This window comes from Coregonus lavaretus, assembly GCF_964263955.1.
Source record: "Coregonus lavaretus genome assembly, chromosome: 37".
Taxonomy (NCBI): domain Eukaryota; kingdom Metazoa; phylum Chordata; class Actinopteri; order Salmoniformes; family Salmonidae; genus Coregonus; species Coregonus lavaretus.
The window spans coordinates 4637745-4665484 of NC_140024.1; the positions used below are offsets into that span (position 1 = coordinate 4637745).

General features: G+C 43.2%; 3 protein-coding genes across 3 annotated transcripts in view; 2 read left to right on the forward strand and 1 right to left on the reverse strand.

Moving 5' to 3' along the window:
• Positions 1-1805: 1805 nt before the first annotated feature.
• Positions 1806-12846, forward strand: LOC311111227 (transcription factor E2F8-like; the record flags this gene model as incomplete). Its single annotated transcript, XM_084153942.1, has 13 exons — positions 1806-1874; positions 2078-2326; positions 2434-2587; positions 2832-3140; positions 3355-3516; positions 3770-3907; positions 4204-4404; positions 4508-4595; positions 4727-5234; positions 5420-5695; positions 7593-7722; positions 12047-12399; positions 12673-12846. The coding sequence occupies 13 exons, from the start codon at positions 1806-1808 to the stop codon at positions 12844-12846; spliced, it is 2811 nt and encodes a 936-aa protein (XP_084010068.1).
• A 2826-nt stretch (positions 12847-15672) lies between these two features.
• Positions 15673-23214, forward strand: LOC311111226 (cysteine and glycine-rich protein 3-like; the record flags this gene model as incomplete). Its single annotated transcript, XM_084153941.1, has 5 exons — positions 15673-15784; positions 20922-21093; positions 21463-21592; positions 21689-21782; positions 23141-23214. The coding sequence occupies 5 exons, from the start codon at positions 15673-15675 to the stop codon at positions 23212-23214; spliced, it is 582 nt and encodes a 193-aa protein (XP_084010067.1).
• A 1427-nt stretch (positions 23215-24641) lies between these two features.
• LOC311111305 (putative palmitoyltransferase ZDHHC13) overlaps positions 24642-27740 on the reverse strand; it is a 38292-nt gene continuing 35193 nt past the window's right edge. Inside the window, exons 13-17 of the mRNA XM_084154027.1 lie at positions 27477-27570; positions 27110-27193; positions 26836-26993; positions 26216-26313; positions 24642-26062 (exon numbers count right to left, since the gene is read on the reverse strand). Of these exons, the coding sequence (XP_084010153.1) occupies positions 25924-26062; positions 26216-26313; positions 26836-26993; positions 27110-27193; positions 27477-27570 (573 nt within the window). The 3' untranslated portion in view covers positions 24642-25923. The remainder of the gene's footprint in view (positions 26063-26215; positions 26314-26835; positions 26994-27109; positions 27194-27476; positions 27571-27740) is intronic.

Consider the following 27740-nt stretch of genomic DNA (forward strand, 5'->3'; position numbering starts at 1 on the left):
GCCCATTGTAATGGCTGGAATGGAATTCTGGAACGGAGTCAAACATGTGGTTTCAATATGTCTGAGGTGTTTGACTCCGTTCTAGAACTCCATTCCAGCCATTACAATGAGCCCGTCCTGCAATAGTGCATCCCACCAGCCACCTCTGATGTATATTTGTATTTTCTTCTTCGCCAAAATGTGTGAAAAATAAACAATTGAAAGCTGTTGAAAAAGACGTTGCCTAATTTAATGGTTGCCAAATAATGCAAATGTTGCCAAAACTTAATTGAGTTTACGCCAAGTTTCTGGCAAGATATCCGTGCAGCGTTTATGTAAACTCGTAGGATCAAGGCACTCCGCCTGTGAGTAGTTTCACCGCCGTGGTTGGCTCTATCCGGTGGGGGAAGTGCAAGGTCGGTGCGGGGGGTTGGTTGAGCATGCTATATGCGTAAAACTAGGCGGGACAAATGAAATGGTCCTCAAATAAACCTATTTTACTCACTTGGGGAATGACTACATGGCTAAAGTCCTTTTGGCTCTCCTTTTAAACCTTTAGTGTGAATTAGCTGATCGTCTGGTTCCGAAATTGCATGGGGACATTGACAACATTTCAACATTTTTCCAGATATTAGGATTGTTTTGTCAGCCAATAGCAAAGCACACTTTAATCACCGATGGCTTTAGCTGCTTGACTTCGCAAGGGGGTGCAAACAAGAATTTGAGAGGGGAACAAATGTAACCTGTGGGTAAGTAACTACATATATTTGTATTCTTAATTTCTCTTAATGGGACTGTGATTGTCAGTCAGATCTTATTCACCATATTTAGCTAGCTAGCTACTGTACTTTACACCATTTGTTGGAGTCTAGTGAGCATAGAGTTAACCCGCGCCTTACTGTACGTGGCTAGCTGGTCAGCTAGCTATTGCGATCCAAATTGCATGGGATCTCATGTAAATAAAGGTGCATTTGTAGTTTCTAACATTATATTTAATACACCTCTTATGAATATTAAGGCGCTTATTTGTGACTTGTAGCTAGCAAAAAATACAGTTGTTTTTGGAAGACGTAACTATAGCTAGCGAGCCAGCTGATTAGAAACGGGTGTAGTGGTGACATTAACCCGCGCAACAGTTCATTAGCTGGCTAACAAACTAATTGGAAAGCGATACAATTTGTTCTGCCAGCCTTTATTAACGTGTAACAACATTTTTTTACTTTAATTAATTAATGCTGACTTGCTTTCGTGCACTATAAGCTATGTAAAGCAGCACAAGTTATCCATGTGTGTCACATTTCAATGTTCCGGGTTGTGTCATTGGACTATGTCTGGACATTCCGCGCCAAGATTTTAAAAAATATTTACTTGCGCGGGACAGTCCGAATTTCCTTGAGGTCATCTCCCGCTTCATTCTTACTGGTTACTTTCCGCAAATAGGCGTGTCGTTGAAGCCGTTTTGCTTGATCATTCGATAGAGTGCATGTCAGTTACCGCCAAGCATCAACTGTGATATTTTGATTAGATTCGATTTTTAACATTCATCTAGGGAATCAACCAAGAGGCACGGTATTATTTGGTAAATGTGATTGAATTAGAAGCAAGGCTGCTAGCTATATCATTAGTATGTTAACACCGAACAAATATAATGCAGTTAAGAAAAGGTAACTAACTAAGCCTATAACATTTTGTGAAACGTGGATTAAATGAATCAAATACATTGATCAGCTTGCTAACGTTAACTGTTATTGTTCTAGCTAGGCATTGCTTTTTTGTTAGCTAATATCAGTCTTACATCCTGTGTTTGATTGAAATGCAGGTGGAAAATGTCGAGCACTTTACCTGAGTCCCAGAATCTGAGACATAAAACACAAACCACCACCTCTAACCACAAGGTTAGTCATAGCTAGCTACATGTTTCTGTTATTTTTTTAAAATCCAGGTTACTATCTTAGTTTTTATATAGTAGTTAATATGCTGTAAAGCAGATTCTGTTTAGGGTATGTTCAAGGGCATATGACTGATCGTTACATAACTAACTCTAACCATGACATCCAGTGATCCTTAAATCATCATTGCTATTTACTTTGTCCAACAGGGTAATGTCTTTGCAGAGCCACAAGCACTGACAAAATCACCAAGGAAAGCATCTACCCAAGGCACTGTACTAACAGAGATTCAATCCAACATGGGACCCCTTACGACCCCAACTAAAGGAAGGGAGACTGGGACTGGTGAGCCTTGGACCCCAACTTCCAATTTGAAAATGCTGATCAGCGCTGCCAGCCCTGAGATCAGGAACAGAGAGAAAGAGCTGTGTATGGACCCTGAGGGAGGGGATGCCATGGTAAAATAATACACACTCACTTACACACACACATATGAATGAGTCTGCAGCTAATACCTTAGAAATTGATTGATTGCCTGTTTGGTATTTTTCCTTTTCACACGTAGGACTCTGAGCTTGGAGAGGAAGGGGAGAAACAGATCAGCAGAAAAGAGAAGAGTCTGGGTTTGCTCTGTCACAAGTTCCTGGCCCGCTACCCAGATTACCCCAACCCTGCCCTCAACAACGACATCAGTCTGGATGATGTTGCCACAGAGCTTAGTATGTCCTGTTTTACTCTCTCTCCACTCTCTTTATTCCCATCTCAGAATAGTCAGCTATATTACCCTTAGATTTTATAATTTAGTTTTAAAGAATTCAATACATACTGCATGTATTCCCTAAGTTTAGGCCTATATGTTGGTGGTGTAAATAAGCAGTTACAAACTATAGACAGACAGGACACAAACAAGACCACTTTACTCCTGTTCATTCAACTCACATTCTCTCTTCTCTGTTCGAACAGACGTGGAGCGCAGGCGCATCTATGACATCATGAACGTGCTAGAGAGCCTGCACATGGTCAGCCGACTGGCCAAGAATCGCTACACGTGGCACGGGCGTGCTAACCTGCCACAGACCCTGGCCAGGTTGCGGCAGGTGGGCGAGGAGCACCGCTACGGGCAACAGATGCAGCAGATCCGCCAGCGCAGCCTGGAAAAGGAGTTTGACTCGGACGGCGAGGAGAAGGAGAACGAGGAGGTGGAGGGAGGAGGAGAACAGGGACAGAAGGAGATGTTCTTCGTGGAGCTTCCTGGGGTGGAGTTTAAAGCAGGTGAGAGGCCAGGATTAACCTAATGTGATTAAGAGATATTAATACAATCGTTTGTAATATGTAGCATGCAATTGATTGAGTCTGTACTGCAAGGCTTTTGTAAAAAAAAAAAAAGTTTTCCCTGTAGATATTTCTTGTTTTAGTGGGCTGAACTGAGTGACCATGGTCTTGGCTATGTAATAACCATGCTATTATTCCCCTGTGTTCTCTCCAGCCTCAGTGAACAGCAGGAAGGACAAGTCTCTGAGGGTGATGAGCCAGAAGTTTGTCATGTTGTTCCTGGTGTCCACACCTCGGGTGGTCAGTTTGGAGGTGGCTGCCAGGATCCTCATTGGAGAGGACCAGGTAGCTGATCAGGACAAGAGCAAGTTCAAGAGTGAGTGTTGAGCCCATAAGGGCAAAACAGTCCTTCATGCCTCTGGCACAGCCTGTGGAAGTCTGTGTATAACAGAATTACTAACTAGCAAATGTGTTCTCTCAGCACATTTCTAGCTAGGATACACAAGATTTATCATAAAAGTGTCGTTGGCGCAATAAGTAAGATTCTGCGCACTGAGATGCTCCCCCATGTGTGTTAAGACCTTTATCTGGTGATGATGAGTCTAATGTTTGAGTCTGTGTGTTTGCAGCTAAGGTCCGCAGGCTGTATGATATAGCCAACGTGCTGCGGAGCCTGAAGCTGATAGAGAAGGTCCATGTGACAGAGGAGAGAGGGAGGAAGCCAGCCTTCGAGTGGACCGGCCCTGAGGACTTCCCCAATGTGAAGGGTAGGTACTCATCAGAACACACTGTCTTCCAAATAATACTTCACTTGAAGGGGTTGCCATACATAATAACACTATCACAACGCCTTTATAAGCATCACATGTCCTCGATTTCTACATGATATAGAGGTACTCTGTGCCATTGAAGCTATGCTGAACCTTTGCTATACAAGTTAGTGGTTTATATGGACTTTGTTAGTCAGACGCTATCGTACCATTTAACCTGTAATGGTGTCCAACCTGCCTCTCCCAGTTCACCAGACTAAGTCTTGTCTTCTTGTGTTTCAATTCAAACATAGAGACCACCACCACTGCCACTATAGCCACTGCCAAGAGGACACTTGAGTCTCGTGCCTCCGTAGACAACTGTGCCAAAAATCTCTTCTCCTCTCCGGGGAGCAAACGCAGCTTCACCCGCCACCCCTCCCTCATCAAACTGGCCAAGAGCATCCAGGAAGACCGGCGCAAGGTCAACTCAGCTCCCACCAGCCCTGTCAAGAGTAAGTCCTGGGAGATATATAGACATTAGAGTCTGGGAGATGGAGTATTCAGATGTTTTTCCTGAGAGTTGGTGTCTAAATTAGCTTCTGTTTTTCTTTTCAGATGATTCTTCGGCCAGCGAGTTCTTTCCCACCAAAATGGCCCAACTAGCGGCCATCTGTAAGATCCAGCTTGACCAGCAATCAAACAAGTAAGTGCGGCCTGATTCTCATTGCGATATCGTATCTTTTAGTCTTCTAAATAAACCAGAAATTTGCTACATTTCCTTGTTAACATCAACTCAGACTGTCAGATGTTACAATGAGTCTTGTCTCGTTCCAGGGTTGTTGACAGGACATCTAAGCTTGCCGTTAATGTGACTGAGGCAGTGCCAGCTCATCAACAGAGAGCTGCTAAAAAGCCAGGAGCTCCCCAGCCGCCAGTATTAACATCCACAGAATCCCGTGCCAGCACTGTCCACCTCACCCCACAGGCACAGTTCACCCCCCAGCCTACTGGGGCAATGTCCTTCCACCCTGCCCAGTGTTCACCCCTCATCCCTGTGCTGCTGCCCCAACACCAGGGAGGCGGACCCTACGCCATCTACATGCACCCCTCTTCCTTCAGGCCACACCCCCTAACCAGGCCTCAGCCAACCAGCCTCGCCGTGCGCTCCATGACCTTCGAGGATAAGATGGGGCGGAGTCCAAGTGATGTCACAGTGCAAGGCAACTCGCCTGCTACAAACAAGCTGCCAACCAGCAGCCCCTCAGCACTAAAACGTGTGTGTTCAGAGAGACCCTCCGAGGGAAGCCCCTCCAAGGCCAAGAGGATTGACCCCAGCACCGGGGTAAGACCTGTTCTTTACACGCAACCTCTGCCTCTACGCAGCTCAGTTGTACCTACTTTGACCAGAATGTGAGGTGACACTAGTAGAGAACTTTGACAATGTCATACAAATAAAGAAACCTGATACATAGTTAGAGCAACAGTCATACGAAGCTAACCCACCTCTCTTCCTCTCCTCTCCTCCAGGACACGTCTCCTAAGCTGTGTGAGATCCTCCAGGCTCGTCTGAAGGCGCGTCGCGGAGGTCTCCTCTCCAACCGTCCCTCGCCCCGAGCGCTCCACCTGGACCCCGAGTTCGTCAACACCCCTGGGAGCTCAGCGGCCGCCGCAGCCAATCAGACACTGGAGCAGAACCTGGAGACCTTCCTGGAGAAGGAGGAGAAGGTCGCAACCTCAGACAGTGAGGCAGGGCTCACGCCGGTCAGAGCTGTTCCACTGACCCCCCAACACCTACACACAGAGGTAAACACACAACACACACAAGACATATACACAAGGTGAAAAAACACACACACATACTGGTAATAACAGAAAACACTTGACTTTTGATGCTATGTGTGTATAGTATTTTTGAATGATGTGCATCTTTCCCTTTCGAGAAGATTCGATACGTATCTAGATACATGGGCTCCAATACGATACAGGAACAATTTGTTTTAGTTTGAAACGATTCTGTGCGGTTCGGTTTGATTAGAGAACGAATCGATTTGATACGATTCGATGCACAAACATCTGTTGCATAAACACATTCATATCAAATGTTTTATTTATCACCTGCGCCGAATACAACAGGTGTAGTCTTTACATTTACATTTTAGTCATTTAGCAGACGCTCTTATCCAGAGCGACTTACAGTTAGTGAGTGCATACATGCTTGCTTACGAGCCCTTCCCAGCGATACAAAGTTTACAAAATGATAACACAAGGAATAAAATACACAAGGATGGCGTACCGGTACCAGATCAATGTGCAGGGGTACGAGGTAATTGAGGTAGATATATACATGAAGGCAGGGTAAAGTGACTAGGCATCAGGATAGATAATAATAAGGTAATTGAGGTAGATATGTACATGAAGGCAGGGTAAAGTGACCCGGCATCAGGATAGATAATAATAAGAGTAAAATAAAGAACAGAGTATCAGCAGAATATAATGTGTATGTGTTTGTGTTGTCGGGATGAGTGTGTGTGTGTATGTTATGTGTGTGTGCGCGTATGTAATGTACAGTATGTGAATGTGTGTGGGATTTGTGTGAGAGTGTATATAGGCTAGTGTGTATGTATAGTCTTGTGAGTGTGCATAGAGTCAGTGCAAGATAGGGTCTGTGCAGATAGATCGGGTGACCATTTAATTGACTATTTAGCAGTCTTATGGCTTGAGGGTAGAAGCTGTCTCGGAGCCTGTTGGTCCATGAGCCGATGCTCCGGTACCGTTTGCCGGACGGTAGCAGAGTGAACAGTCTATGGCTTGGGTGGCTGTAGTCTTTGGCAATTTTTCGGGACTTACTCTGACACCGCCTTATATAGAGGTCCTGGATGGCAGGGAGCTCGACCCCAGCCTGGGAAGTCTAAATTAAAATCTGAGCTGGATCTGTCTGAGATTACTTCTGAGTTTGTGTGTGTGTGTAAATGATATATGTCTCTGGTGTATGTACTATGTAGGCACCTGAGCTGAGCCATAAGGGAGACTATTAGGAAGGTGTTCCTAATGTTTGGCATGCTGATTGTTTAAAGCAAAACTACCAAAACTATTGGTGAACCTGAATAATCCAAATGAAATCTATTGTAAGCCCCGTTCAGCAGGTATAGCCAGATGAGAGTTGTCTCTGGTAGCTTACTTTAATTCCGGTAAAACACCATTTTCAACAGCGCATACATAACAATAACCTAGCAAATCACATAGGTTGTCACAATCTTAATATCATGAAAGCCATTTTAGCATTTGAATGCTGAAGGTGCCACACAGATTTGCAAGACCAACTTGTGTTGGTCAGCACGTGAAGCTGGGCACAGTGCGCAGTTTGACTAGGCTACTGATATTGCCTGGAGTTGTTCGGCATGCAAAATTACTTGTAGATCAATGACTGTCAACACAGTTACATTCAGTTCGACACAAGATAAGAGGTATTTTCAGAAGGTAGAAAGAATGTATTAAGAGCCCCAAATAATTATGAACCAGTGATTCGTAACGTTTGAATCGATTTTCTGACCGATGCATGCTACATTTAGATCGGTTTGGGGTCTGCGGACTGACGCACTTGTATCTTAAACATTTGAATCTGGGACCGATGCATATCGGTGAATCGTTACATCCATAATGCTGTGTTAATGACTATTTTCTCTCTCTCACTCTGTTCCAGACTCTGATCCCCACTGGCTACCTGATCCCCATCTCCCAGCAGTCCCTCTTCAGCTACAAAGACCTCCACAACACAGAGAGCAGCAAAGCCTCCACACCCACCTACAACATCTACCACACACCCACTGCAGGTTTACACACCTTTTGTTTTTATATATTTATTTATTTATATATATATATATATATATATATATATATATATATATATATATATATATATATATATATATATATATATATATATTATTTATGAATTTTCAGTTTCATAAACAGACAGATAATGACAGCAAACAATACATTGAGAATACCCCCCAACTGGAGACAGAAAAAACGGAACACAACATTGCTCTTAAGGAATTGGCACCTTGCTTCATTTATATTTGACATACTGTACAGTATAAGGATTACGCTCTGCACAAAAAATAATTACTGTGAATCAGGGTGGGTTGCAGGTTGTATGTTGTGTTGCCCATCACAACGTGAAAGATGCACTATAAAGGGCTGCCATATCTTAACGAATGAATTAGATCTGCCAGAGATCATGTCGAATCCTTTCTGTATGTAGCAAACTGGTGACTTCAGCTAACCAGGTTTTAGAAACAGGTACAGTCTCCTTATTCCAAAAGCTTAAAATGTTTCTTTTTGCAATAACCATGCCATATTGTACAGTCTTCTGTTCCCAGTGGGTTAAAGTCGTTAGGTGCTGTGACCTGCCTAAAACAGCAGTGTCCGGGGCTGGTATTAGGTTACAGCTGTATACTTCTGAGAAACACTTAAAACTATCCTGCCAGAAAGTGTGCAGTTTGGGGCATGACCAGAAGAGGTGACCCAGGGTACCCTCGGCAGATTTGCACTTGGGGCATATCGGAGAGAACAAAGAGTAGAACAAGTGTAATTTGGTACAGGAATAGTGTAGTCTGTGAATCACTTTGTATTGAATAAGTTGGTGTCAGAGGTTTATCGAGCACAAGTGAATATCTCGAAGGCAATCGGCCCAACTGTCATCAGTAATCTCCATACCAAGGTCTTCCTCCCAGGTCTCCTTCAAATGTTGTGTGGATACAGAGTGATATGCTGTAAATACTCTTGGAGTCAGGGGCGAGGTTCATGAAAATATACAGTACGCGGGCAGGTGTAATTGCCTCAATGTGATATATTTAAGCGAACGTACTTTCTTATCTGAAGATGTCGAACACATTTTTTCTATATATTTATTTATTTAGGGGGTAGATCAGCTTTAATATTGCAGATAAATTGTAACTTCCATCAATGTAATTGTCTGCATCACTTACAATCCCCCATATTATTATTTTTCTCGCAAATATATATATATACACATACATATATACACACATACATATACATTTCCTTTTTAAAAATATATTTCCCTTTATTACTTTCCAACCCCACCACCCCTTCCCTAGTTGGAGTAAACTAGTGAACAACAATGCTTAGGCCTCTACTTCCAGCTTATACATACTATATACATTTTATGGACACAGTCAATTTTACAATAATTCTATTTTGTTTGTTTTTACTCCTGAACTTTACACTCAACCTCTCAGATCATTTTCATGATGTCCATCCAGTTTGCCATATCTTTCTAACTGTGCTCTTTCACAAAAGCTCTCAACCTATAACCTATATACTTATTATGGACACAGTATGCTTACATTATTAGTTATCTGTTTTACAAAAGTTCTATGTAGAAAGAAGTTAGATTCCTGGGAGATCGTACACTTCCCTCAACTGTGGCGAATGTGTCAAAAGTATTATTGATGTAGAGGTCTGCGATAGTATTAATACCCTGTCTCTTCCAGAATAGAAAATTATTGTCAGTTGGGGGGGGGGGGGCGTGGTTATGGCAAATAGGAGTACAGGCTGATTTTTTTTTTGTTGCATAAAGTTGCCAGTAATACCTGTAGGGGATTTAGTTGATGAAAAGAGAAGTGCTGGAAGAGAGGTGTTGTGTGTACAGTCGTGGTCAAAAGTTTTGAGAATGACAAGAATTGGTCTTCACAAAGTTTGCTGCTTCAGTGTTATGAGATATTTTTATCAGATGTTACTATGGTATACTGAAGTATAATTACAAGCATTCCATAAATGTCAAAGGCTTTTATTGACAATTACATTAAGTTTATTTAAAGAGTCAATATTTGCAGTGTTGACCCTTCTTTTTCAAGACCTCTGCAATCCGCCCTGGCATGCTGTCAATTAACTTCTGGGCCACATCCTGACTGATGGCAGCCCATTCTTGCATAATCAATACTTGGAGTTTGTCAGAATTTGTGGGTTTTTGTTTGTCCACCCGCCTCTTGAGGATTGACCACAAGTTCTCAATGGGATTAAGATCTGGGGAGTTTCCTGGCCATGGACCCAAAATTTCGATGTTCTGTTCCCTGAGCCACTTAGTTATCACTTTTGCCTTATGGCAAGGTGCTCAATCATGCTGGAAAAGGCATTGTTCGTCACCAAACTGTTCTTGGATGGTTGGGAGAAGTTGCTCTCGGAGGATGTGTTGGTACAATTCTTTATTCATGGCTGTGTTCTTAGGCAAAATTGTGAGTGAGCCCAGTCCCTTGGCTGAGAAGCAACCCCACACATGAATGGTCTCGGGATGCTTTACTGTTGGCATGACACAGGACTGATGGTAGCGCTCACCTTGTCTTCTCCGGACAAGCTTTTTTCCAGATGCCCCAAACAATCGGAAAGGGGATTCATCAGAGAAAATGACTTTACCCCAGTCCTCAGCAGTCCAATCCCTGTACCTTTTGCAGAATATCAGTCTGTCCCTGATGTTTTTCCTGGAGAGAAGTGGCTTCCTCGCTGCCCTTCTTGACACCAGGCCATCCTCCAAAAGTCTTTGCCTCACTGTGCGTGCAGATGCACTCACACCTGCCTGCTGCCATTCCTGAGCAAGCTCTGCACTGGTGGTGCCCCGATCCCGCAGCTGAATCAACTTTAGGAGACGGTCCTGGCGCTTGCTGGGCGCCCTGAAGCCTTCTTCACAACAATTGAACCTCTCTCCTTGAAGTTCTTGATGATCCAATAAATAGTTGATTTAGGTGCAATCTTACTAGCAGCAATATCCTTGCCTGTGAAGCCCTTTTTGTGCAAAGCAATGATGACAGCACGTGTTTCCTTGCAGGTAACCATGGTTAACAGAAGAAGAACAATGATTTCAAGCACCACCCTCCTTTTAAAGCTTCCAGTCTGTTATTCTAACTCAATCAGCATGACAGAGTGATATCCAGCCCTGTCCTCGTCAACACTCACCTGTGTTAACGAGAGAATCACTGACATGATGTCAGCTGGTCCTTTTGTGGCAGGGCTGAAATGCAGTGGAAATGTTTTTTGGGGATTAAGTTCATTTTCATGGCAAAGAGGGACTTTGCAATTAATTGCAATTCATCTGATCACTCTTCATAACATTCTGGAGTATATGCAAATTGCCATCATAAAACTGAGGCAGCAGACTTTGTGAAAATGAGTATTTGTGTCATTCTCAACTTTTGACCACGACTGTATCTTGTTCAATAGCGAGGCATGAAGGGGTGGAAGGATCTACCACGCCAGGGTATGCATCCTGCCAATAAACCAGTGCTCTAGCATTTGCTGCCCAATAATAATGCTGAAAATGTGGCAGACTCATGCCCTCTAATTCTTTGGGCTTGATTATATATATTTTTTTTAGAGATACGGTGTACTTTGTATCACCACACAAAAGGCAAGATAATAGAATCCAAGAATTTGAAAGAAGCTTTAGTTAAAAATATAGGCAGATTCTGAAAGAGATAAAGGAATCTGGGGAGTGTAACCATTTTAATAGCATTAACATGGCCTATCATAGATAGAGGCAACACTCTCCAAATGTCAATGTTGCGCTTCAACTTCTCTGTCATGGCGAGGTAGTTCCATTTATAAATCAATTTAGTGTCCTTGGGGATGACAACACCTACATCTTTAATTTTGTCTCTTGTGATTTTAAAAGGTATATGTTTAAGGAACTCTGGGTTTAAGTCGCCTTTAAGAGGCGAACAAGATGATGTCATCCGCATAGAGCGAGATGCGGTGATCAACCTTGCCCATGTTTAGCGGAGCAATGTCAGGATGGCTGCTGATGCTAATAGCTAGGGGTTCCATAGTAATGGCGAATAGCAACGGACTCAAGGGGCACCCCTGGTGGCAGGAACGTTGAAGTGAAAACGGAGGTGATTTATTGTAATTAGTGAGAACTGAAGCCGTCGGGCACGTATATAGTATTTCAAGGTATACACACCTTTAACATTTATTCACAGTCGGTACACACTAACGCAAATTTGAACTATGTCTTTTAGTTCATTTTTTTGTGAGGACCTTGAGTAAAGCATACGGTATCAGATGACTTCAACTCAATTAAAATAGGAAATATGTATCTTATGACTGTAATTAACATGTCTTCCTTCTCCTTCCCAGGCTCTAGACCTCCCCCAATCCAGGAGTTCACCCCCACCAGCCTCCCCCTCCACAGGCCTCCCCCCGCCTCGCCCTTCTCTGCCCAGGGGCACCGCTTCCACAGCCCTAGCCCTGCCATCCTCAACTTCACCCTGCAGAACCTGGGCCTCATCCCTGGCTCTGTGCCCGCTTGCAGCCCTGGCACTGCCCACACCCCGGAGCACCCCAGCTCCATGCCCAGCCCCCTGCCTCCCCACCTGGGCCTGCATCAGAGGGGCGGCATGGTCTTCGTTAAGCCCATGTCCCCCGTGCCAGTCCAACATCAGATGACCGGCCCAGGCGGGCAACCACTCACGCTAATCAGCCTACAGCAGGTGAGATACATGCTTGCATACATACATCCACACAAACACTGTTACACACACACAAACACTGGGTCGCACATACAGCATACATACACACACAGCCAATAAGCTTAACACACACACAAACAGTCAAAGTCAAACCCCTCCCTAATTGCTAATGGTATGCTGCTGGTTCAGTGCTTGGGTAAATAGCCTCACTGATTATATGAACGAGGTGTGATGTTGATTGTAAACATCTGCTAACTAACTTCTCTGTCGTCGTCTTTCTCCCCTCCTCTTCAGATGACCACGCCCAAAGGGACGGCCCTCCCCCAGCACAGTTTCTTCCACACCCCTGTCTCCCTGTCCCCGCTGGCTACCGTGGTAACCACCAGCCACGGACACACGGCGCCGGCGGGCGCTAAAAGCGTTTACATCCCTCAGAGGAAGCTGGAGGTCACCACTGAGGACACCTAAAGACTATGCTGCTACACAACCTCTGTGTGTCAACCAGCCCTTCAATGTGTGTGTGTGTGTGTCTGTACATGTCTGCATGGTTTTCTAGGGTTTGACTGTTGTATTTTTAAGGCGTACTGTAGGTTGAGGGATTTTGTGTTCTAGGGTATGTGATGTCTCCAAATGATTTCATCTTAAAACTGGTCCACGGGTTATTCGGCCCTCAGGACCCCAAGGGGTGCACGTTTTGGTTTTTGCACTACACAGCTGATTCCAATGATCAAAGCTTGATGATTAGTTGATTATTTGAATCAGCTGTGTAGTGTTAGGGCAAAAACCAAAACGTGCACCCCTTGGGGTCCCCAGGACCGAGTTTCAGAAACCCTGGTTTATTCCATTTCTACAGGGGAAGACAAAGTATGTGAACGTGGTGTGGAAACTCCATACAGAAACAGCTGCGTGTCACTGTCATCACAGCTCCAAATATAACTCTGATGGAGAGACCAGCCATGGTAAATGCTCTTAACCCTGGGGCTTTAAGACACAATATGCCGGATATTACTATGTAATACTATAATACTACAGCATACTTTTGATACTGGTTTATGTATGGAAATATGATTAGGGATCACCAGTAGGTATTACAAACTGGTGATGGGTGCTTTCTCTGTCTAAATACTAAATAGTGAAACAGTCGGTCTTATTTAGGTTTTGAAGGGTTGTTTGCCAAAATGTAAGATGCTGGCTGAGTATTTCAACATTTCCCAAAGAGAAGTTGTATTGAAGTCCCATTACATCATCAATGTGCCATAGAGAAGAACAGCAACTTAACCTCAGTTCACCGGGATGACATTAATATGTGACAGGGGGACTTTTAATGACTGAAAGAGAAACATTTGATTGAAAAGTATTGTAGATTAACTGTTATTGTATGTGTCAAATTGTTAAGATTACAATTTTGCACATTGTACATGTTAACTGTTACCCTTAAAAAGCTGAATTGTATGTGATTCAAATGTAAGGGGTGAATGTATGTGATGGATTCCTACCTTAGTCTAATCAGGTAATTGAAATTGGATCTTAATGTATAGGGAATGGACTTTAAGCATTACATTCAGCTCAGATATCCTTGTATATAAAATTGTAAATAAACTATAAATATTGTTAAACCGGTGTCTGTCCTATAATAATAATTATTGTTATTGTTCATGTATGCTTTTCTGTCTCCCACGGTTGATGAATACATGGTCGATGATATGTTGGTGTCCTTTAGCATTAGGCGAGTAGAGTATGAATATGATAAAGGTGGTTTCATATCCAACAGTAAATACAGTACATGCCTTAAATTCCAACCAATTAAAAACACAAACCCGTTTAGATCTATTTAATTATGTGTACACACCCCTCTTAAATCATGTGCCATTCCTATTACCATCAGCCAGACACATCATTCATTCCCCTTGGCTACTGTCACCCAGAAGTTTCAGGAAATCTCTATAAATCATGCTTGTGTAAAACCAGGACAAATGGTTGGTGAAATCTCCAGGGCCCAGCTTAGGACCAGGGGTCTCTGTGGCCTGTGTTGTCAGAGGTGGGGTGGGGGGCTACTGTAGGTCTCGAGTGTTAGTCCAAAGTTATTTTAGGAGGATGCTTTAATTTGAGCGTCACCATTCAACTCTGGGTGATGAGAGAGAGATGGACTGTATTTAAGGACTCCCCTCGGTGGTGTTGGAGCGGTCGCACTCAGATTTGAGACTGAACTGGGGGGAAGAGATTGATACTGAGACATCTACAGACTTGTGCAGGTATAGTAGTAAAATATTTATGATTTGTGAGTGATATGTTTGATATTGATAAATCTAACCACACACTGGTTGAATCAACGTTGTTTCCACGTCATTTCAATGAAATTACTTTGATCCAACGTGGAATAGACATTGAATTGACTGGGACCGGCTGTATTTACAGTAAAACCGATATCATATACTGGCCAGTGTCCAATCAGTGCCATACTTTTAGAATATTTGGTCCAAGGGCCCATGGATCAGACTGATGATGAACTTGATCAAGCTATCTCTAATTAATTTGAAATGCATGAACATGATTTGAATTCATCCATCACGACTCACTGGATGTTGGAAATGTCCATGTGAGGTAAGTGTTACTGACCCGGCTGCTTCAAGCGGTCCAGGGTGAATACTGGCTTGTGTTCTTCCATGGTCCTAGTGGGCTCTATTCCTGGAGTCTTATCACCACATACCAACCCTATGAGGTGACGGACTACCTCTAAAAGGAATAGGTGAGAATAGAGGAGAGTCAGGACTGGCTGAGATACCTTATCTCTGCTAGAAGAACAGTCTTGACAACATCGCTGTCACTATACTATGATGGGTAGCATCAAGGAGAATGCAAATATATACTTTTTTTTGTTAATGTAGTCTGAACCAATCGCAATGCATGCATAGCCGCTGGAATTAGGGCTGCTGAGGGTGCTGCAGCACCCCCTGATAAATCAGTATTAAAATAACAGCACGACCACCCCTAAACATTACATTTTACATTTTAGTCGTTTAGCAGACGCTCTTATCCAGAGCGACTTACAGTTAGTGAGTGCATACATTTTCATACTGGCCCCCCGTGGGAAACGAACCCACAACCCTGGCGTTGCAAACGCCATGCTCTACCAACTGAGCTACACGGGGCATCTTCCCGCATGTTTATTTATTGACCACTATGTCATGATAAGTCAGCAATCAACTGATGGTCTTGAGGCCACCCCTGAGTAGATTAAATCTGCAACCTCCATCCCACCCCCCTCTTGATGCAGACTCTCACCCCGAGACTAGGATGCCAAACTGGGGCGGCGGGGCCAAGTGTGCGGCCTGTGAAAAGACTGTGTACCACGCTGAGGAGATCCAATGCAACGGGAGGAGCTTCCACAAGACCTGCTTCATCTGCAGTGAGTTATACTCAGTCACCCGCCATGTAGGCCTAGACTGACAGAGAAGACAAACTGATGACACCAAGACTGGTAATAAACAGTCATTACTTATTCATAAAACCAGGATCTGCTTACAGACTCGTTCCATGTAATTTCAGTAAGCCATGACACCCACCATCTCATATTGTTCTAAAATTGTTTCTGTAGTTAGAAACAGGTAAGATTGGCATCCCTGAAACATTATTTTGTTGAAATTGTATTTTATCTCAGAGAAATTAAACTAATTGATTGCACACAAATTGGCCATTTTAATTTATAGGATTCAGATAATATTCAATAAATATAGTACCCGACATCTGATTTGGACCAAAATCTTACTGCCAATGAGTAAGATATGAGGAATCCCCCAAAAATTGTCAAAAGCCACCCACGGACCCCCACACCCCATGCCAATCCCATCCCAACAACCAGTATACACTATAATTTCTCTATATTTGACAGGTAATATGAAGCTGCAGCTTGGAGTATTGCTTCTCCATACTATGTAATGTATTCCCTGTGAATCTGGTGATGTTTCTTTTCCCCTGTTCAGAGAAATTAGTAATTGAAGTCGCTTGCATTATTTACCGTAAAGTAGTGAAAGTACCAGGTCTTGACCACTAAATGCCGCTGTTCCTTCTATACCGCCACACTCCCATTTTGCTGGTCTCTTGTGTTTATTAAATAGATCAAAACATGTCGTTTGCAACTTTGGGTAGAAAACCAATAGATTTGGCTCATGATGAAAATAAATGACGTGGTCATCCTTACAATTCAAGCCAGTCCTCCATGGAAGCAAATCAGTTTCTACATCCTTTACGCTTAATCTGTGTCAAGGAAACAGTCCCTTTGTGTGTGGTTTAGTTACTGTAAAACAGCTCAAAGAAACTGCATAGGATGGGTGGGAGGTAACACAATGGGTATGTCTGCGAGAACACAAGGAGAGGGTTAGCCTTTTGACCTTTTATTGAATAGATTTTGTATCTTTGGTCTTTGTAGGCTTCCAACGCTGTAACCGGTAATAGATGATGATGATGAGGATGGTGAGAAATGGTGATGTCTTGGCTGCCACACACCACACTCATGCAATACTCACAGTCAATAACGCATCTCTAGTGGTCCGTGCTGGTTTGGTTGAAAGAGGACTAAATGACTGCAGGTGGGGCATTTAAAGGGATAGCCCCACCTCTTTCAGTTGGACATGATTGTTCTTAACAAGCTTTGATGGAGGTGTGTGGCATGCAATGAGGGTGGGTCCCCTCCAGGTATGAAGGGAGTGGGAGGGGTTTTGTAGAGTTACTGTTAGACCATTCCTGGTGAACAAGCAAACCATTAGGCTACAGCACTTCTAATGGATTCAATGTTATAGTCTCTAATGGTCTTCAATGGTAAAAGTCTCAAACACACACTGTATAATATTTTGCAATTGTAATGGTATTGGGTTGCATTGGGTTTAATGGTAAATATTACTAATCACAATACAAATAGAGCTGTTTCCTGATAATTGTATTGAAAAACATGCAATTAATTGACTGCCATGCAATTCATTATTTTATTATGGTTGTCACAACATTTTAGTCCCTAGCCCATTTCTCCATCAAAGTTTTGGGCTTGTGCCTCCCAAGTGGTGCAGTGGTCTAAGGGTGCTTGAGGCTTCACTACAGACCCGGGTTCGATCCCAGGCTGTGTCACAACCGGCCGTGACCGGGAGTCCCATAGGGCGGCACACAATTGGCCCAGCGTCGTCCGGGTCAGGGGAGGGTTTGGCCAGGGTTGCTTTACTTGACTCATCGCGCTCTAGCAACTCCTTGTGGCGGGCCGGGCGCCTGCAGGCTGACTTCGGTCGTCAGTTGAATGGTGTTTCCTCCGACACATTGGTGCAGCTGAATTCCGGGTTAAGCGGGCGGGTGTTAAGAAGCGCGGTTTGGTGTGTCATGTTTCTGAGGACGCATGACTCAACCTTCGCCTCTCCTGAGCCCGTTGGGGAGTTGCAGCGATGAGACAAGATCGCAATTGGATATCACGAAATTGGGGAGAAAAAGGGGGTAAAAAAAGGTTAAAACCACACTATTAATTTTCAGAATGAGATAATGTCGGTAATGTTGGTCACAGATACCTTAAAAAAAGGTGTGGATCAGAAAACTAGTCTGTATCTGGTGTGACCACCATTTGCCTCATGCAGCACGACACATCTCCTTCCGCCTAGAGTTGATCAGGCTGTTGATTGTGGCCTGTGGAATGTTGTCCCACTCCTCTTCAATGGCTGTGCGAAGTTGCTGGATATTGGTGAAACTGGAACACGCTATCGTACACATCAATCCAGAGCATCCCAAACATTCTCAATGGGTGGTGACATTTACATTTTACATTTTAGTCATTTAGCAGACGCTCTTCTCCAGAGCGACTTACAGTTAGTGAGTGCATACATTATTTTATTTTTTCATACAGTCCCCCCGTGGGAATCGAACCCACAACTGAGCTACATCCCTGCCGGCCATTCCCTCCCCTACCCTGGACGACGCTGGGCCAATTGTGCGCCGCCCCATGGGTCTCCCGGTCGCGGCCGGCTACGACAGAGCCTGAATTCGAACCAGGATCTCTAGTGGCACAGCTAGCACTGCGATGCAGTGCCTTAGACCACTGCGCCACTCGGGAGGTGTGTCTGGTGAGTATGCAGGTCATGGAAGAACTGGGACATTTTCAGTTTCCAGGAAACGTGTACAGATCCTTGCGACATGGGCCCGTGCATCATCATGCTGAAACATGAGGTGATGGCGGCGGATGAATGGCACGACAATGGGTCCCAGGATCTTGTCACGGTATCTCTGTGCATTCAAATTGCCATTGACTAAATGCAATTGTGTTCGTTGTCTGTAGCTTATGCCTGCCCATACCATAACCAAACTGCCACTCTGGGGCACTCTGTTCACAACGTTGACATCAGCAAACCGCTCGTCCACCCGACGCCATCTGCCCGGTACAGTTGAAACCGGAATTCATCCGTGAAGAGCACACTTCTCCAGCATGCCAGTGGCCATCGAAGGTGAGCATTTGCCCACTGAAGTCGGTTACAACACGAACTGCAGTCAGGCCAAGACCCTGGTGAGGACGACGACCACACAGATGAGCTTCCCTGAGACGGTTTCTGACAGTTTGTGCAGAAATTCTTTGGTTGTGCAAACACACAGTTTCATCAGCTGTCCGGGTGGATGGTCCAGCTGTCCGGGTGGCTGGATGTGGAAGTCCTGGGCTGGCGTGGTTACACGTGGTCTGCAGTTGTGAGGCCGGTTGGACGTACTGCCAAATTCTCCAAAACGACGTTGGAGGGAGGCAGCTTATGGGGGGTTACCAGTCTGCTAGTACAGGAGTAGTATAGCCAGTGCACTACCCTTTTTGTTGTTGAAAAATATATATTTTCCCACACTGCAGACGGTTATATCGGTCCGCTAATACAGGAGTATTTTTTATATTTTTTTTTATTTAAAACGTTTATGGGGGTGCTGCAGCACTCTCAGCACCCCTACTTCCCGCGGCTATGTCTGCCTTCACTGCCTTCACTGTATCATATTCTCATTAAGGAACCAGCTCAAAGGGTTTTAAAGGAGCAATATGTTGTAGAATGTAAACTAGCAAACACAGGAATACAAAGAAGTTGACAAGATTTGGACAAGCTGGCTTCTGTTTACAGTTCTACAGTTGCCATCTTATTGCGGTCCCACCCTTCTTTAACAGTCAAGTCACACCTTGAAACTCAAACAATAATCCTCTTCTTTCGTTTGGCTTTGAGGTTGTCTGTTTAATTCTGCCTGGTCAACCAAACAACCAGCAAACCCTTCACTCCGTAGGCAGTGGTCATTATTCCCAGCCAGTCTATCAGTGTTGTGGTGTTTTTAAGATGACTTGTTATCCTTAGATTTGAGCCCTGAATCCAGCTGCCTCTTACACAGAGAACCTCTTAGTTTATGCAGATTATATTTTAGTGGTCACTGGACCATGAGAGATCACGGCAGCAGCAAAGAGAGGGGAAAGGTGGAGCCCCTATCAGAGCACACAAAATGGACCCCCTAAAATGTCCGTACTCCTCCTAATGCCCCACTCAAATAGCACGTTTCAATCTCACCTAATTACTCGTGAATGGCTGGGGCTGGGCTTTGGACTGGGGGCTGCCAATAGGTAGATAGCACCACTGGGAGCACTAAAAGGCCTTTGTAATTATCTGCAATTGAGGAGGGATCTGCTGCTCCATCTTGCTGGGGCTGGCAAATGGGAGAGTCTGTTTGTCCACTATTAGCCTCTGTCCTACACAGTGGTGGAAAAAGTACCCAATTGTCATACTTGAGTAAAAGTAAAGATACCTTAATAGAAAATGACTCAAGTAAAAGTACAAGTCACCCAGTAAAATTATTTGATTTAAAATATACTTAAGTATCAAAAGTAAAAGTATAAATCATTTCAAATTCCTTATATTAAGCAAACCAAACGGCACCATTTTCCCCAAAAAAAATTTACGGATAGCCAGAGGCACACTCCAACATTCCTACATCATTTACAAACGAAGCATGTGTTTAGTGAGTCCGCCAGATCAGAGGCAGTAGGGATGACCAGGGATGTTCTGTTGATTGGACAATTTTCATGTCCAGCTAAGCATTCAAAATGTAACGAGGACTTTTGGGTATCCAGGAAAATGTATGGAGTAAAAAGTACATTATTTTGAGTACTTAAGTACTTTACACCACTAGTCCTACACAACCCCTCCGGACTGTAGTTTTCAGAAATAGACCCTGACCAGGGACAGCTGAAAGGGCTGTGTTGATTGACGTGGGTGGGACCATTATTAGACTCCAGGCCCAGGCTTCTGCGGCCTAGTAATATGAATAATGCCATTATGCACAGCCTGATATAGTCGCTTAATAGGTATCCGGGCATGAAAAAATATATTTTGCTATTAAAATAAAGGAACCAATTTTTTTGCTGTCCAACCTCTATCCTGACAAACTGACGAAAGTTAGTCCATAGCTGTCATGGCCACAACATTCTTTCTCTTGTAAACTGTGGTTAAGTGTAGACAGTGTGTCAATGTGTTCAAGTGTTGGTTTGGTTTTGCTCTTCACCTCAGTGGCCTGCAGGAAAGGACTGGACAGTACAACAGTTGCGGCGCATGAGTCAGAGATCTACTGCAAGTCCTGCTACGGCAAGAAGTATGGGCCAAAAGGCTACGGGTACGGCCAGGGTGCCGGAGCCCTCAGCTCTGACCCCCCTGGACAGAACCTGGACATGCAAACTCAAGAGTAGGTCCCTCTCGTTATTCTCTCTGACACCCACACCCCCCATCTCTACCCCTCTCTCTGTTCATCTGAACAACCAATTTAAGGACTCGACACAACTAACGTTGAATAGGCCTACTTAATTAAAAACACGGCGATGTCCAAGACACTGCTGCAGTTAAATATCAATGAAAACCTACATCAGTCATATTTTCATTATCAAAGAGACACACAAATACAGCTTTCATAAAAGGTTTCCCAGACTTTTAAATGTTACCAAGGAAACATTTTAATCGACATGTTCAACATATGGCAAAGCCTCTCTGTGAATATGGATGTTCGTGTTGGTCTCTTTGGATATTTATTGTAATTTATTCTTTCCTCTTTATGAAGCTCTAAACCTCGCCCCACATCCACAAACTCCAACTCCAGTAAGTTTGCACACAGGTTTGGAAGTTCAGATTGCTGCCAAAGATGTTCGAAGGCTGTCTACGCAGCAGAGAAGATCATAGCGGCAGGAAAGGTAAAAGTCCTCTATATAAGCCTTGCTTGCACCCTTTAGACCACAACAATACAAAGATCAGCTAACTCTGATATACGGGTGTATTTCTTGTTGCAGCCTTGGCATAAAACCTGCTTCCGCTGTTTGCTGTGTGGGAAGAGCCTGGAGTCTACCACAGTGACAGACAAGGATGGGGAACTCTACTGTAAAGGTACATACACGCACACACACAGGACCAAACAAGCTCCCACCATTTACGTGCTGTAAAGACCACACCGCTAGCCTGCCCTACAGAGCTATCTTAGATCAATTATACAGCCAGGCTTCAGTAGAAACCAGTGGCGGTCGGTGACGTTTAAGATGAGAGAGAGCATGGCCTTATTTATTTTTAGTAGCATGGCCTTATTTATATTACTGCATATTGGATGACACACATTCATAATCCATTCACCCAGCTCAATGTAACATCGATATGTTTAGGCTACTACATGATACTCAAATTTTCCCTATACCCATCATGAGGTTGCTACAACCTAGCCTATGAATGAAAGTTTACAACGTAAGTGCACAGGTCAAAAGAAATTTGAGTAATCAAGGTCACAGACATTGACACATTCAATACCGCCTTGCACACTCTTGCCTGCATCTAGCTGATCTAGGGTGTAATCATTAGTCCAACAGTTGCAAACAAGTTTCTATTCGACAGATTCAGGTATGTTTATCCCCGTTTCGTTCTGTTTGCTTCCGTTTAAGAAATGTTTTTCAACAGAATCGGTGGAATGAATACACCCCTGATCTAACGCAAACACAGTTCACTTTCATAGCAGCCACATACAAACAGCATGATAACTTTGCTCGTTGTAATTACTTCTCGCATCTACGCACTCTCCTCTCACCTTTTCCCTTTGCTTGTGGACTTTAGTGCACAACACATCAGTGACCAGGCAACAAAAAACTTTCCAAGCCAAACCTTCATATGATAACCGCTAACCACAACACACAGCCTACATCGTTGTCACCATATTCATGTCATAGTCAACATATCTACTAGAACTAACACGTTAGTAAACCAGCTACAATCATGCAGTACAGTGTACAGTCAGCAGCAAGCAGTTTAGCAGTCACACCGGCGGCAATAAATTAATAAAACCAAAAGCTTACCTTGTCTTGGAAGAGTTCCAGTGTTGTCCTCTGGCTACACCATGGCGCTACCCTACAGAGTGCTGTTGAGGCTACTGTAGACCTTCATTGCAAAGCAATGTGTTTTAATCAATTATTTGGTGATGTGAATATATTTAGTGTAGTTTTATCTAATAATGATTTTAATGTTTCACTATTTTTATGAAATTCACTGAGGAGGATGGTTCTCCCCTTCCTACACTGAGGAGCCTCCACTGGTAGAAACTCAAGGACCCTCAATCACCGATTAGGCTGTGGATTGCCAGATGGAGGGACTAATTTATCATACTCAGGCCCTGATTGATGCACACAATTATCTGTTGCTCTTGTCAACAGGAAGGAACTCATTATTTCTTAGTTGGTTTCTTCCCTCTTTCTTTGTCTTTGCAGTTTGCTACGCCAAAAACTTTGGGCCGAAAGGAAAAGGGCTGGGGAACATGGGAATGGTGGAAGATGGAGAATGAATTCCTCGTAATAGTTTGTGTGTGTGTTTTCTTTTCTTCAAATATAGAGCATTTTGAGCACTTAGTAAAAATGTGTGTTCATTAAATTTTTCACCATTAGCTTGTATACTACTTTTCTTAAAACCTCTTTCTCTTGCCTTACTGTCAGCTGGATTTGTACCCGTAGGATTTGACATAATTGTAACTCCATCACAGCATTTACTAACACACCAAACGATGGAGAGAGAAGTGATGTCTAGCTTGTATAAACTGCACATTCCTTTCTTGTGTTCAAGGCAATGGATGAAACAGCACTGCCTCATTTGCATAAAAATGACATTGTTGATCTAAGGGTCGTCATATCAAAGCGAGCTATATGTCAAATAACGTGGACCACACACACACACACACACACACACACCTGGGTACAATACAGACGGTCACCTATGGATGGTGTATAGCAGGGTTCCCCAAATTTGGCCCACGTGTGGTTTAATTTGGCCCCCCCAAGTAAAAAAAAAACAAACGATTTTATGTCATTGTTGGACATAAAACACTGTAAAAACACCAGGAAATCAGCTCCAAGTGATTTCAATTTGGGAAATCTGTTCCTAAGTATTCCCACGCATAATAGAGGGACACGTGATCAAATACAAATGTAAGAAAGGTTTGAAATATTATATCTGTTTGGGCTTTGAGGCAAAAACATTAAGCGCCAAACAAAGCCAACAAGCCGTTTAGCTAATAATATCTCTCCACATTAAAAACAAATGAACATGAAAACGAAAACAAAAGGGAGGGAAAGAAAGACATAATTAAGTCATATTTCTGTTATGTGTTAATGTGCTGCCTGGTGAAGACGGCTACACTAACTTGCCTCCAGCTGTGTTTATAATTCATTATTAATAGGATTTAATCTGCGCTCATAAATATGCCTGTGTAATTTAAATAAACAAGGCAACGCTAATTACCAAACACATTTGCGTTAATCTATCCAAACTATAATGTCTGGACTTTTTCTATTTAAAAGTACATAAGCTGCTGGAGGCTGACGAGGGTGTGTGTACATGGAATTTTTTTAACGTTTACCTGTAATGAGATGGTGTGAAGTAAAGGAATGATGTCTTGAATGATGTCTTTCTTTGGCTTCAATTAAAGAGGTCATGGTATGCATAATTTGTTTCATTAAACTGTCTCCTGTGGTGTGGATAACATAAGTAAATTGGGAGCCTGATTTAGTACAGGCTTACCCCAACATGTAAAATAAATACCACATATCAATTATAAAAAGGTAAATAAGAGGATCATTACAGTTTTACAATGTCTTCACTGGGCTATGCAGGATTGATTGGAACATGAAGATACTAATCTCTCCATAAGCAGTCATGGGTACTTAGATACTGTATGTGAGCTTTGATTTAACTCAAAGGGCATTCTGACACCATAGTAAAAACAAACTTGCATTGCTTTATTCTAACATCCAGTGCAGTGAGTTACAATGGCACATTATTTTATGTGGTTATGCAAAAAAACAAAAAAGCAACATAGCTTGGATGCTAATGTCATTGCAAACTGTCCAGTGTCATTTAAGCCACACCCTGTAAGATATGCATACCATCAGTATGACTTCAACACAAATGTAAACAATGAATCAAATGCATCCCATGACATTTTCACAGGAAAATATCACTTGATTTCTATCTGTAGGAATGATATTCCATGAGAACATTACTTTTTCTTAGCATGACTTGAAGCTATACATTAGTTTACAAAGTCCTCATATGACAACAAAAACATAACTAATTAAGTAATAGGTCTTTCATTTTGGTTTTTGGTTACGATAACATAAGACCATTGGTCATTAATCGAAATGACTGGAAATCTCAGACTGTTGCTTTAAGGTTGAAATAGAAGAGCATAGTAGATAGGATAGTGGTTGAATATTGGATTGTTGAGATACGGGTTGAGTTCCGATTCCTTGCCTTCTCCCAATAGTGTGCACTAGTTCACCCTTAATGGATGTAAAAGCACTCCATTTGTGTAACAACTGCCAACAGTCCACTGTCCACCATATTTCTTCCACCCATCCATTTCTTCTAAATCCACAAGCGGGAGTGAACGAACGCACACCTCTGGGAGTGGGAATTGGAAACGGCCATGGACTCAGGTGCGTACCCACTGTCAAGAGAGAGGCTGGATAGAAAGTCAGCATACTTAGAGGTACAGTACTACAGGACCAGTATTAGAAAACTGTATGTACTGTATCCTCCAATAAAAAGAGTTCAGTGACTGAAAGCAATGTGAGGCTTTGCTTTAACTGTCTACAGTGTTGGTCCTTCAATCAAAAAACTCACTTACAGCCTCTTGCGAACACTGTAAAACAGACACATTTAAAAGATCCTTCTTCATTAAAAAACACATTGATCAAAATAGAACTATATTTATATTAATAAAAACAATGACTAACTTAATATACAATTTAAGCCATATTAAGGCTAATTTGACCCCCCCCTCATTAATATATACCAGCGTAAGGCAGCAGCAGTCTGTACAAAGAGCAAACTCATAAAATAAAGTCAGTACAACTTCCTCCGTGCTATTTCCCTTTATAGTGGTGTTTCATCACAGGCAGTCCAAAATATATAAAAGATAAAAAAATGAATAAGCTTCATCCGTTTGGTCCAGAACAACAGTGGACCCAGGTCCTAGCTGCCCTCTGACCCTGTGGGGTCAGACGATGTCGGGGTGGCCGAACATCATGTGGTCTCGGCCGGGTGGGTACTGCTGGGTCCAGTCGACCATGGCGGGCTTGAACAGCCCACAGCAACGCAGCTGGAAGAACGACACCAGGTTCCGCACCACACCCAAACTATGGAGGGAGAGAAAGAAAAGAGAGAGGAATGGAGAAAGTGAGCGAGAGAAGCACTGGGCTACAATCCTAAATAGTGTGAGGGAATACTGCTTATTGCTTTAGTCACCAAGTAAACTGAATTGGCAGGTTAGCCTGATGAAGACCACTTACTTGTAAGGGTTCTGTCTGAGAGAGATGGATTGTGGGAGTTTCCTCTGACGAAGCATCAGGTTTGCCCTCTCTGCGGTGGTCAGGCCGAAGAACGCAATCTGTTCAGACAGACACAAACACACACACGTCTAACTAAAATAGAAATGCCACTATACCTCCAAATTGTCACTTTAGCTTACAAGTCCCTGTCGTAAAAAAGAATGATAAAACAACGATAAATAATGCATCCGTTGAATATTTCCTCAAAAAGACAACAGAAATAGCAGCCCAGCTCTCCTCCCAGCCCAGCATCATTAAGGCAGTGAGAGGTGTCTCAGTGTGAGGGGGGCCCAGCAGGGGGGACTGTCCTGGGGAAGGCACAGCAGCAACACATCAATCATGAATAATACACGCAGCGTTTGATTCTGAGCAAATCAAAATAAACACACAGCGAAAACAATGGCATCTCGAGCAAAACGAGGAAATCAAATAGTGTTTGTAGCTCGAGAGCACATAGTAATGCGGTCGTTTTCTTTCACAGCTCTGAGACAACAGCGTTTCAAGAAGTTATTCAAATACTACATGCCTACAGTTGTTGCAGTGGAGGTAGCATTATATAGCTACTACACAAACACAGTTACCTGGTAGAGCTGTAGGACCAGTAGTATGGAAGCCCAGGCGGTATGGAAGAAAGCTACACAGAAGATGCCCAGTACCCAGGAAGAACAGTCCACCAGGGCAGAGATAGCACCCCACACACCCTCTTCCTGGTAGTGCAGCGGACAGTGCTTTGACCAGTCTGGCAACACACACACACACACACACACACACACACGAGAAAGTCAGGCAGGAAGATAATGCATGTACACAAATAAAGTGCTATTGTCTATGTGATTAATTGAGACTGTCACTCACACATGAGACATCCGTAGAACATCCACGCTCCCATCAGGCAGAGAGAGAGGAGGAAGAGAACAAAGAAGTGGTGATTCCTGGCACCTGAAGAAAGTAAGGATGGGTGAGAGAAAGAGAAGCCCGAAACTTTGTCATTAAAACGTAAAACTCTGGTGCTGACAAAGTGGCAAATGCTGGCTGTGTATTTGAGTCAGCTAATCTCAGAAGCATACTGTATTTCCAAGTGTTCAAATACTAGTTGACTGCCACTACAACGATTGTATTCCACTACACAACCCTATTAGTGCATACTGAGGCTTAGTGTAGATTATCCTACAAACTATATCTATAATAGACAGAAATATATATACTATGTGGTTTTAGTTACCTATGCAGCCATTGATCCAGAAGGAGTGATGATCCTGTTTTGCCACACAGGCATCACAGGAGAAGCAGTGATTGGCCCTCATGGGCTTCTTCATCTGCATAACCGAAACAAATCAACCAATCAGCATTTCTTCATATCACCACATTTCCTAAAGTGATAGCTTGAGCAAACATATTTGTTAATTGGAGGTCTTCGGTATCCCGCTATCTCGCTAATAGCTATGGTTTGAGTAAATGTGTTAGAATGTGACTGGTCTATTTTGGT